Source organism: Xenopus laevis, chromosome 9_10S (genome assembly GCF_017654675.1).
Source record: "Xenopus laevis strain J_2021 chromosome 9_10S, Xenopus_laevis_v10.1, whole genome shotgun sequence".
Lineage (NCBI taxonomy): Eukaryota > Metazoa > Chordata > Amphibia > Anura > Pipidae > Xenopus > Xenopus laevis.
In genome coordinates, this window is record NC_054388.1 from 72,676,738 (window position 1) to 72,689,414 (window position 12,677).

The 12,677-nt window shown below is 38.7% G+C and overlaps 1 protein-coding gene across 7 annotated transcripts in view; it reads right to left on the reverse strand.

The window, feature by feature from the left end:
• Positions 1-933: 933 nt before the first annotated feature.
• Positions 934-12,677, reverse strand: part of LOC108702278 (collagen alpha-3(VI) chain) — a 94,485-nt gene continuing 82,741 nt past the window's right edge. For 6 of the 7 annotated variants that reach the window (XM_041578645.1, XM_041578643.1, XM_041578649.1 and 3 more), the window contains 10 exons: positions 11,673-11,766; positions 10,326-11,024; positions 9,195-9,297; positions 8,158-8,246; positions 7,050-7,343; positions 6,763-6,846; positions 5,395-5,565; positions 4,307-4,357; positions 2,250-2,420; positions 934-1,813 (listed from right to left, as the gene is read on the reverse strand). In XM_041578645.1, the coding sequence (XP_041434579.1) occupies positions 1,773-1,813; positions 2,250-2,420; positions 4,307-4,357; positions 5,395-5,565; positions 6,763-6,846; positions 7,050-7,343; positions 8,158-8,246; positions 9,195-9,297; positions 10,326-11,024; positions 11,673-11,766 (1,797 nt within the window). In that variant the 3' untranslated portion in view covers positions 934-1,772. The remainder of the gene's footprint in view (positions 1,814-2,249; positions 2,421-4,306; positions 4,358-5,394; positions 5,566-6,762; positions 6,847-7,049; positions 7,344-8,157; positions 8,247-9,194; positions 9,298-10,325; positions 11,025-11,672; positions 11,767-12,677) is intronic. The other variant, XM_041578646.1, reaches the window with a different exon arrangement.

A 12,677-nucleotide genomic window follows, 5' to 3' on the forward strand; every position in this document is an offset into this window, starting at 1 on the left:
ACAACTGATAAAAATAATGAAAGCAGTCATTACTGTGATGAAGCTGGATAAAACATTAAAATCTCACCTCTTTTTTTGCTAGCACCATGGTATGCTTGGACTTAAAGTGTGCGAAATAGAAACATATGAGCACAGCAGTCCTGCATTGCTCTACAGTAAGTGAGACGGAAGGTACAAGCATGCCATTGGATGAGTTTATGATGTATGACAGTGATTACAAAATTCATTGTGGGGTATAAAGATGAGTTTAAACAATTAGTGGCACAAAATGTGAAATACAACAAGACTGTTCCATTTATTATGAAGATGAAAGATTTCTGTAAGGGAGTTGGGTGACATTAGTTGCTTAGAGTAGAATGGCAATCTTGTCTTGAGTAGAGTATGTGCCTAATCAATCTTTAATACTCAAGGGCCAGGGGAAGCTGCCAGACAAATATAGTGACTTGGATTGTTTCTGTTCATACAGAGTGTGGATAGCCACCAGTAATTAATCACTAATGAAATTAAAGCTGGAGCATCATACAATATTTTGCTTTCAGATGGATAAGCCTTCCCTAGTGGGATGTTGCACTTCAGTACTCATTTGCATGTAGTTCACCTATTGTTCAAAGCCCAGTAAATATCATGTACTCAATGGAAAAACCCAAATGGCAATGGCCTCTGAACATTGGTGCCCTGACACCACATTGTCCCATGGACCTTGTGCATTGATGACATCTGGTAGACAGTAAGCTGTGTCTCATGCCCTTAAGACCTCTGAGCATATTTAAGTTAAGTTTCCTCTTCTGATTCTCTTGTTCTAAATTGTATTACACCATTTGCTGTCTACAGTGAATGCTTTTTTTAGGAGGTACACAGTCATTACCTAAATCTGAAGAATAGACCTATAATAAGATCCATCCATATTTCATCCATAAGGAAGACACAGAGAACTGGGCACCTCATCAGCCTTTATTCATTCACGTTCATCTCAATGTTTCTTTAAAACAAGTACCCCCCCACTCCAAGTTTAAAAAAAAAATATCCATCAAAGTAAAAAAACAAAAACTGCAGAAAAGTTGCATCATTTCACATGGGTTGATCACCTTGCGGTTGTAGAAAAATATTCTTCCACATAAGAAGTGGTAAATCCTAAAGCTCTTAACACTTTCATTGCCATGTAAACCTGCTCAGTGCTGTTAGGTTATATGTGCCAGGCATAAAGCCTTCACTTTTCGATGGACTTGCAGAACTAGAAACAACCAGCGTATAAAAAATGCAGGCACATAGGGCTATGGGAGGGAAAGCTAAACATTCATGAAATGCCCATTCAACTCTTTATTAATTGGACAAAGGCATTGTGTTTTATATAAAGTGTCCAACCAAAAATTGTTATATCCTAGGATGAGGCAAATGCGGGTGTAAAATAGCAGTGGGTATTTTTATAGTAGCTTAGCTGGGGTGCCCTAAAATATATATATCATCTTGTGCTAGCTACTGTTTTATGACAGAGGGAAATCAAATTGCTAGGTAACCCTTTAAGAGCTGTAGAGACTGGTAGAGTATCACTCCACAGGGCTGGGGGAACTGGTACGTGTATCTTTTCAGCCATGAAAGAGTTGAGGGCACAAACCACAGTATTCACCAAGTCCGCAGACAAATTAGCACCATATTGATAAACCATTTTAGCATCTTCCACCCCGTGGTCAAGGACAGGCTGGCAAGGGCTGAATGTGAAAAAAGGACAGTGCATTCTGGGCTATCTCCCATAGAGAGGTAAGTAGCCAGTCTTCTTATGTACCAATAGCAGAAACCATGCTGGAGTTCAGAGGGACTGCAGAAGAAATCAAATTCAAATACTTAGTTTTATGAAGACAAAAGAAAGAAAAGATCACATAAAGACTACGTGAAATGACTGTGTAAATGGTCATTATTGTGCTGTATTTTAATGTATAGTAGCACTTTGTAATGTATCTGTTACATGAAGAGTTCCCTATGTCTTGGTGGGCTACTTATTGCTATTTGTGAGACTTACAGCAGCAGATCACCTTTGCATATGTGTAATTGACACAGAAGTTATTTTCTTCATGGCCTCTTGTCAAAATTGACGCACATCAACATTATTTTGACGCCCATTGACTTTGCGTTTAGCAAAGTTTTCACAGTTTCGCGAATTTCGGCACAGATTTGCCCATTACTAATGTAGTTCAATGAATGTAAATATATGAATATTCTGTGTCTAAGTATAGTAGTAACTGATGGATTTTTACCTGGTGTACAGGTCTTTTCACATTCGTTCTGTGTGCTGAACCGATTCTCATTTCCTCCACAGCCACCATACCAGAACCGGGTGCAACTCTTGGTTTCTGTGTCATAATACCATTTCAAGACAAAATCTCTACAGGTTCCCTCTTCTTTATGCAGGTTACACACTTGGGGTCCTAACAAAGAGAAAAGGCATGTTTAGTTATTGAAACTAGGATTGTGGGTATATTGATGAGTCCAGGACCGCCATCAGAAATCGCAGGGCCCCATACGACAAAATTTCCTGGGCTGCGCCCACCGCAAGCCCCACCTACAGGTCCGCCTTCCCCACCACACAATAAAAAAACAATTGGTGGCTAGGGTTCCCACATGTTAATAAAAAATAAAAAGATATTGGTGGTCAGGGCCCCCCATAAAAAAAACATTTGTGGCCAGGGCCCCCCCATAAAAAATATTGGTGGCTAGGACTCCACATAAGAAAAAAAAAAAAATTGGTGGCCAGGGCCCCCCCCACATTATAAGAAAATTGGTGGCCAGGGCCCCTTAAACGTCCATGCCTTCCACAAGTCTGCACCTCTCAGAAAGATGGGGGGTCCGGCTAATCAAGTAAGTGTGGCGTGGCCGGGGCCCCCCTTACCCTCGGGCCCCCTACAACTCTCCCCCTTGTCCCCCCCTGATGGCTGCCCTGTTGATGACCCATGAATATGGTCATGAGAAAGCCTTTCTGCAAAGAAATCAGGCAATGTTTTTTCATTAAGTATGCGCCAATGCTTAAAGTTTAATAACACCATATGTGAGTCATTAAACTATAGAAACATATAGTGGTCACATAAAATGTATCTTACTACTGACACTAGCGTTTACCAAAACTGTGGTACTACCCCTATATGGTGTACCAAATCAGTGCATGAGGAGACGCAGCCTGAAGGCCAGTAAAGTTTAAGTTGCGGTGAATGCTTATTTGTTTTTCTTATATGATAGAAGTAGCCTGACTTAATCTGTACAAGATTAAGGGCAATGGCACTCATGTAGATTTGGGGCAGGTAACTATATATATCCTATATATCCTTTACTGTGTTTTAACCCTATGAATTCTTGCACTGTGGATAGAAGCCCCAAAGCCTCTATACTCGCATGCGCTTTGTTTTAATATTCTTATTAATATTCTTATTAAGTTTGCATAGGACTAACATGGACCAAACTAAAAGCAGATCTATGAATCATTTTAATGAAACATTAATGAAAACAAGCTGCAAATTCACGTGTGCTTGCACATATACTTTCCATGACCTAGAAATACATTCCTGTGAAAAAAAGAACATATTTGTAGGGTAGAGAACCCAGTTTGAGGCTAAAGAACAATCTTGGGGGCTACAAGTAAACCCATTGGTGCAATCATGCTCATGCACCCAAAATATGATATATTTTGTTCTATCTTCCAGTTCTTCTCTGCACAGAATATTATTTTATTGACAACAAACACCAAATACAGATTTTTAAAAACACATTGATGTCCCCTAGGATAAAGTTTTTCTTTTGTATCTCCCTCTTCTGCACTGAGCTAAGGAGCCTGCTTTTAATAAAATCAATAATAATGATAATAGTAAAAAGAATGCATGTCAAAAATGCAGAGAAATATATAAATTATTGTTCTGTTGGACTTATGTATTAAATAGAGTTAAAGTTTTTATTGGTTTATTGGCTTATGGCTTGTGATTGTACAGGAATGAAATCCATTGTTGAAAATGACTGGGACTTGTAAAGCCATATCTTGCCTACTTATTTGCGTAAACGGACTCTGGTTATTGAATTTCCAGATAAGAGATCCTATACTTGTAGTCACAAGTTAAAGTGTGGAGAGACCATAGCAGTTAGTGTATTTATGACACAAAGGAGGGGTTATCTGTCAGTGTGTAATGTTTATAATTTCAGGTGCAGTATTCCCTTGTACTACCCAATATTTGTGAAAAACCTGATGGCATTTTGCTCCTTTTATATTATATAGTATTGATATGCAATAATGTGGGTATTATTTGCATTTACATGTATATACTGTATTTACCTGATAGTTTCTTTACTTCCAGTACTGGTGTCGGCAGAGCTTTCTCAACCACTAGTAATAAAACCAACAAGTAAGAACATTAAATGACTGATATAAAATAATCAATATATGTAATGCAATGAAAATGTTAAGGAAGCAAATATGACAGAGAGATGAACAACAAAAGGGACAACTTTTGGGATGAAAGGGATGAAAACAAATGTGATGCATTGAAAATATGGGGGTGTTTCTAATATCAGTGACAAATAATTGCAGGAATTTAAGATATTGGTAAAAACTGAATTTGATGCTATTGCTATAGAAATTACAGCAAATAAAGGATAATTCCAATTAAATCATGGGGAGCATTTGGGTCATTGAACTAAAAAAGCAAAAGAGCTGTATAAGGTGTGGGGGGGGGACCTTGGCTGTGGGGTTAAAGAAGTGTACCCCGACCTAAGATTTCTTCCACCTTTGGAACCATAATCAGCGCCTGTGGATTGTGCTAATTCTATATACTGCGGACAGAAAGTCCTATATCAGATATAGAGCTTTGGTATCATAAACATCCCCCAGTAATTTCAAGGCAGAAATAAGCAGTACACCCATTCTGATAGTGGTCATACAGAGGGCAATTATTATGATTGTGGCACAGATCGAGATATGCAAGAGTCTGCATTGTGATTTAATGTATTCTTCAGTTTCATATCCTGCATTACAACAAGAATTTAAAAGCGTTAAAACATGTGGATTCAAGTTATCTGAAAAGAGCTGTGCTCAGTCATTGGGAACAACTGTTTCAACTTGATCTTTTAAACCTACATTAGGCAGTTTCCAGAACAAATTAGGAAGCAACGTAATACATATTGTGGATTGTTTTGCACCTGCACCACAATCATGTATCTGCACCATTAAAGACGCACTGCTGGTGACTGTATTGCTTTGACCTTCCAGTTTTCTCTTTCATGCTTTATCATCTCATGCTGCCCCCCCCCCAGAATAGGAAAGCTAATATTGTACTTTTTATGTTTAAATAAAATAGCTTGTGTGTATATTTGTTATTTATCATGAAGCAACATAGACAAATCCTCTTTGTGACTGATACTTACATATTTGCTGACACTTGCTGATGCATTCAGCTTCTGTGTCAAATCTATTGATATTGCCACTGCACCCACCATACCAAAATTTGGTACAAATCTTGTTTGTCTTGTCAAAGAACCACTTAACCTCATACTCTTTGCACTGGTGCCCCATGTCCACTTCTAGTTCACATGGATCTGTCAAAGTGGGATTTCAAAGAGTGTGCAGAGTGTTACAAAATGAATGGGCGGAGGAGGCTCCAAATGTTGGCATAGGTTGTATATCTGGCTTCTTCTTGGGGAATGACTTAATATTATGTTGCTGATTTGATCTTTATCTTACACATTACCATTAAAGAACTAATGTACAACAAGTACTCAGTTTTGTGTGTGGATCTTAACTAAAACATGAAAGCAAATAACTCACATAAGGTCTGTGTTCCCTATGTGAGTTATTTGCTTTCATTATTGGAATCTTCGGGCGAGTTGCCGAAGTCTTCTTGCATCTGGCGGCGCTTGATTTCTCCTCCCTGCCTTCTAAAGGAGATAGCCAGGGAGGAGAAACTGAGCGCCTTTTCAGAAGAGGAGCGCATGCAGAGTATCAGTAAGATATTTCTTAATAAAGTCTTTGCAAATGTAAAGTTAAATGTGTGCTGGTGTTGTTTTTTTTCGTTAAGGGCAAACAAATTTTTTTATACAAAAAAATTATGTTACTGTTCCTTTAAGGTTGTTATGGGGGAATGTAATATCATTCACAATGCAAATAAATGTTTGTAAAAAGGATAGTTTTGCCTTTGCCAACACTTTGCCCCTCACACAACAGTAGGATAGTGATTGAGAATGTTATAGTTTGTGATGCAGAGTATGTAATAATACTTCTTAATGAAAAAGTTGTTACGTTTTCTCCGAAAGTTTACCCCACCTTCAAGCAAGTGTTAAAGGTTCGTAATGCGCAATTAAGATTTGCAATGCAATAAAAGCTAAAATATGTAACTTTTTTTACATTTCCCCTTTAGTGTTTTGAGATACATAACTGTGTTCCCAAACCATATGAATTAGCAGTGCATATTGACACAATTCATTAAGGTACTTGTATCCAAATACTTTCCTGAGTTTTCATGTTTCCCAATGTGTCCATTCTGTCTGTTTTGATTAGTCGTGCACAACTGACACTGGGGTACCTTGGAGTTACCATTACCCTGGATCTGGTAAAAGCTCCAGGGATCCCACAACTGGATACGACAAAAGGACCAGCAGACTTCTAGACACTGCTTCTCAGATTCCCATCAAAAGATAACTACCATTTCTACTAATCATGCCCACATTGAGGGCACCCTTGACATAATACACATTAAATCCAGCTCTCCCCCCCAACCACTTTTCTCCAGAACTCACCTGCTGTTTCTGGGACATTGGCTGTTTCTGAGCTCACAACTACTTTTGCACTGGCCGATACTATTGGCTTGAGTTGGGCCTTACCTAAAGATGCAGTGAAAGAATAATGTTTTTTTATCAGATGAAATAGACTTATATGTTCTAAAGTCTACACAGTCCATGTTAAACATGTGTATTTATAAAGCTGGGTAATTATTTTATGCAAATACATAGCAAGGTGTTAATCTGAAAAGCCATAATTACAATATAAAGCTCAGTATAAGCGCAGTACAGTACGTGAGACTTACTTGCAGTGGTGAATGTTTCTTGATGGGCACTCTGCTCAAGATGTCTGTTATGCTCTGTAACAGTTGTCTGGTATCTCACTTCATTATCCAGTCCTGCAGTTATTTTATCTACTTCAGAAACATTCTGCTTGAGAGTCACAACTTGGCCTTCCAGTGCTGAGAGAGTTGGTTCATAAAGGGGAGATTCCTGAGAAATAGGACTTGTCCAGTTCAAGGTTGCACTGTTTACTGTCACATCAGACACCTTCAGCTCAGCAGTTGGCATTTCTACATCTTGCAGTGAAGTGGCAGGTTCTTAAAAGAGCACAATATTTACAGTGAATAACTAGGGAATTGTGGTTGTAATGGTGGTTATGGTTTAAATAAAGCATTGCCTGATACCTTTACAGGTAGAAAAAAATGAATTTTATCATAAAGTCCGGTGGCCCAAAAATATCCATATGGTCTCACAACTTGCACCTGCAATTATTCTGCAATTCTGAGGGAAGATGCCAAATTGTTTGTAAAAAAAATTGTGCATCCAATATTTTCCCTTAGCACGCAGCACTGCATTTGTAAATGGGGCTTATTGAGTTTTGAACACATGCAATCTTCTCCGAACCCCCAAACTATTCCCCGCATTGCTCTAACCTATCTTGGTTTTTAGCTTTAGAGATTATACTCACTTTTCTAAATTAAACTATTCCCTGTTTTGCTGTGGCCGCAAACAAGGTTTCAATTTGTGGCTCAAAAGTCTGAATAAAATTTCACTGCAAGCATCAATAGACAAAATCATTAGGTTAAGCCCTAAGAGTCATTTACAAATGCCACTGATACAAGTGCTAGAGACGCAAAGGGTGTGAATTCCAGCACGAAGTGCACTTTGCATTGCTGGTACACACAAGGCAGCAATCCCTATGCTCCCTGCTTGCATGTCTGATTGGCATACAACTTATGGTTGGGAAGGAGGTAGGAAGGGGGACACCTATGTTTCAAATGCTGGTGTATTTATTTTTATATTCTTGGTCAATATAATTAAATTTAGCTTTTGACTTAAAAGTAAAAATGTACAAAAAAGAACCTACCACACAAACAAGGGTACCTGTAGATACTTTGTGGGGGTACTTACCTGTTGGTGTTTTTGTGCTTGCCAGAATTGTCCCAATCTTAGGGTGTTGACTAGAAAGCATTTCATCTGGTTTTATAGTGGTGTTCGTACTGCAGGGAGAAATAAAAGGGAAAAACTATGGTTCTGTCTTTTGCTAAGATGGTTGTGTGCTAGCCTGTTCAGAATAAGGAAAAATATCATCAAATTCAAAGTGCTAAAAAGAAAAAGCATGCCGGAACCAAAAGCACACAGATAATTTAACTCCCCATATCTGACATGCACTTTTATATTTACATTTATATGTACAGGATTTATTCTGCTGACTACTGGTGACTCAGAACCAAGTACACGGATGTATAATCATTATCATCCTTTATTTGTATAGCACATATTTACACAGTACTTTACAGAGATCGTTCATCATTCACTGACCAATGGGGCTTACAATCTAAGGTCATTTGTATTATCAGAAGCCAATTAACATGCCTGTTAGTGGTGTGCGGGTTGAGAGATTCTCAACACACACCCGACCCTAACCCGTCCCCTTCCAACCTGCACTTGGCCCGTCCCGCCATTCCCCTTCTATTTATGGACCCGCTCCTGCCCCATCACAAAATGGGCAGGAGTGGGAGCAAATTCGAAAATGCAGGAGCTTTGTAGTAAATATATTTTGTCACTTTGTTCTACTGTATATGAAAGAAAAGGCACTAAGTTTGCAAAGGTACTGTAGTCCATACCAACTAACACTTTACTTTTAAAACAGGTTGCCAGAAAATGCTACCTGCTGATTGGTTGCTATAGCTTACTGTACCTGGGCCAACCTAGATCCTTTTATCACATACAAAATTGTATTTGAAATATTTTTTTTACATTTGTTATAAACACAGCTACTGTGTATGACAAAAGACAAATTAGTTAGGGTATTCTTCTTAACAGTATGACTAACTAGCTGATGAAAGATAGGGAGACTCTGTCTGATTCGTAAAAAATAGATATACCAGTTAACGTTTATGTTATAGTCATATGTTGTATACATTGCCCATTATACTCTCACTCACCGTTCATTGTGCCTCTCATTCTCTATAGTTATGACTGGATGGTCATTCTGGAACCAGTCACACTGCCTTTGGATTTCAGGAGACAGATGGAAAGCATTCTCACCTGGAAGAAGCACAGTACAAAAAGCAAAAAGGTCTAAGAAACTGGGTACTTGGTATTGTTGAGATAATTGCCTTCATTGTTTTATATTAGTGATGTGTGGGTCGAGAATTTCTCGACCCGCACCCGACCCTAACCCGCCCCATCCCTACCCGCATCTGACCTGGGCCCGCTGCTCCACTTTATTTATAGACCCGCCCGCCCCCACAGTGATGTCACAAAAGGGACGGGCAGGGCAGGCTAAAGTCTATAAATTCTGGCGCCAGAAGCCGACATTACTAGGTCGCGGGCGGGGAGAGGAGGAGAAGAGCTCGACCCGTACCCGCACGCAACCCGGGTGGTGCTTAATTCTTATTTTTAATTACATTTTCTGTATTTTAAAACATTTAATTCTTAAAGGGGACCTGTTACCAAAATATTCCAAATCCTATTTTATAAGGTTAGTCAACCAAAATGAACTTTAATTACACTATATAAATTATTTGAATCTTGTTTCTTTCCTTCGTTCTGGCAATTCTAAATTATAGCAAGCAGGCAGGAGCCATTTTGTGGATACTGTTATTAAGGCAAGCCTTGCATCATCTCAAAATCTTGTTTGTGCACCAGAATGGGGGACCTGATGTCCATCCCTATGCACTGATTACACAATTAAATGGTAAAGAGAGTGTGGGAATGTGGGGAGCAAAGTGACATCTAGTAAGTGCTGAATTAAGTAATTGCCTGCCCCGCTTCTATGCCTAAGGCATAGAGGAGGGGCAGACAATATGAATGCTTTAATAAAAAAAAGAATTTGCATTTCATGTTTAATTTGAAATGGACTTTTATTATACAGCTTTTTATGTCTGGGTGACAGGTCCCCTTTAATAAGTGGGAAAACAGGATGATTGCTTCATATACAGTATGCACAGATAACATAATTAGAAAAAGGAGAAAATAATCTAGGAGGGTATGAATCCTGATAACTTGAAGGATATACAATGATTCACACATTTAATAATATATCAGAAGAAAGTTAGAAAAATAATACTTACTGCTAAGGAATCCTGGTAGCTGCAGCCCAAACCTCAAAAGGGTATCCTCATGCAATTCAGATGGTTTATCTGCCTTTTTGGAGAAGACATCATGAGGTTCACTTGATAAAGAGTTCAGCTGTCCAACATTTACTTTCTTCCCCAAACTTAGAATGACAATGAAGAAACCCTTGCACTTAGCCTCAACAACTGTTTCACGGAGTTGCTTCAATTCATGTCTCTTCACTTCTCCAGTGAGAATGAGAAAGATGGTCCTTATGGAACGAGGGTTGGGTGCACTTTCAAGCACATATTGCTGAACATACTTGATGGCATTGGTAAGTGACCTTGTGCCATACAACTGGGTCATTTTGTTCAATATAAAGTCCTGAAGCAACTCCTTTGAGTTGTAATCAGTAAGGCCAACATCTATCCGAGCAGGGGAAATGCTTGCATTGGTCAGGTGCTCATAAGGGGCATGCTGCAGTACAGATATTCTTGCATGGTGGTAAGATGATTTGGGATCTGTACTGAGCTCCAAATGGCCAACCACATGGGAAACAAATCTTTTTATTTCTGCAAACTGCTCCGGTGTGGTGGATTCTGAACTGTCCAGCAGGAAAGCCAAGTCAATGTCTAAGTCAGTGGTGGCTGAACGTCGGCCTCTAAAAGCACTACCGGCAGAACTTCCAGGACATGTACTCTGAGGGTCACACACATCTGTGAAAAACAGTTTTATAATAATTGTATTTTGATGGGGCTAAATATGATGTTAAACGATAAGCAACAAAAATCAGGGGTCATTGCACATGGAGCAGGATGCAAAATGAAAAAGAAAACAGGGACAAGCCAACATGTTTTTTGCACTTTGCAACCTGTCCATGGAAGAGAGCCCAAACGTGCAGCTCCAAAATAGAGGGAAAGGACTTGTGTTTCCCTGATGAATACAGCACTACCTGGCTGAAAACACTGTGTTCATGATGGGTGGGAGAGAGGATTCACATAGGCATTCTCTCTCCTGCCCTATAAATTGTGTGTCATTCAGATAATTCATATTAAGAAGAATGATCAAATTGGTAATGATAATGCAGTCTGAATTGCTAGCAACATTATAGATGCAATATTTGGTGTTACGGTCCCCAAATAGTTGTATATTGAGGCAAAGATATATAAAAATCAAATATATAATTATTATTAATTCTAACCATAGCTTTAGGTATAATAACTAGTTCCAGCTGTGTGGGTCAGAAATATGAAGAACAGCATCATTGTTTGGACAAATTTGGTAAATCAGCCCTCTTGCACTTAATCTACTGAGCTCTTAGAACTGAAATATCTTACATTCTATCTATAATATACTCTACTAACCTAGGCAGATGTGGCAGTTAAGAAGGGATTTTACAGTAGCGTTAACTTGAGCAGCACCAAGCACCATGGCCTGTCCAACGACTGTGTTGTTTACCTGAAGAGTGAAAAAATGAAATAGAAATATGCCACATAATAAATCACGGGGCACAGCTTTCATTTTATAAGACAGAGCTCTTTAAGAGGAAAGGCACAAAAGCAACACCCTCATTCCCTCCCTATGTACCTCCCTTCAATAGTCAAACTAAACATTTGTAGAAGAAAACCACTAATGAGTTAATGTTATAGTTAGTACCCGATATTTGTTCTAGTCAGATTTTCAAAGCAAGAGGGGTCATATACTGGATCAGCTCTTAGCAAAAATGCCCCATAGCAGCAATCCATGGCAACCAATACAGTATTTGTTTTCATTTTTCTACCTGCATCTGGCTAAAAAACACGATTCTCTGATTGGTGGCTATTGGTTACTGTCCGAGTGCAAATTGGAGAGGTGTTGAAATGAACCACAGTGACTCAAGGTAAAAAAGGTGAAACGGCAATATTGACTAAAATATATATTAGGGATGCACCAAATCCACTATTTTAGGATTTGGACGAATCCTGAATAACAATCCCAAACTGAATCTAAACCCTAATTTGAATATGCAAATCAGGGGAGAAATGTTTACTTCCTTGTTTGTGTGACAAAAAGTCACATGATTTTTTTTAATTCAGATTCAGTTTGGCCAGGCACTTGGATTCACCTAAATCCTGATGAAGAAGGCCAAATCTTGGCCAAATCCCAAACCAAATCCTGTATTCAGTGCATCCCCAAATATATATATATGTCAATTTAAACAGTTCTCGAATAGGCCAAATATTAGGACTTACAGTAAATGTTCCGTTGTTCATGTTTTCATTCAGAATGTATAAGAAGTGACATTGCCAGAAACCTTTATCTATAAAATTACCCCACCTCCAAGGAATCAGAGCAAGGGAATATAGAATAAAATCTGCTTCTAATTACCA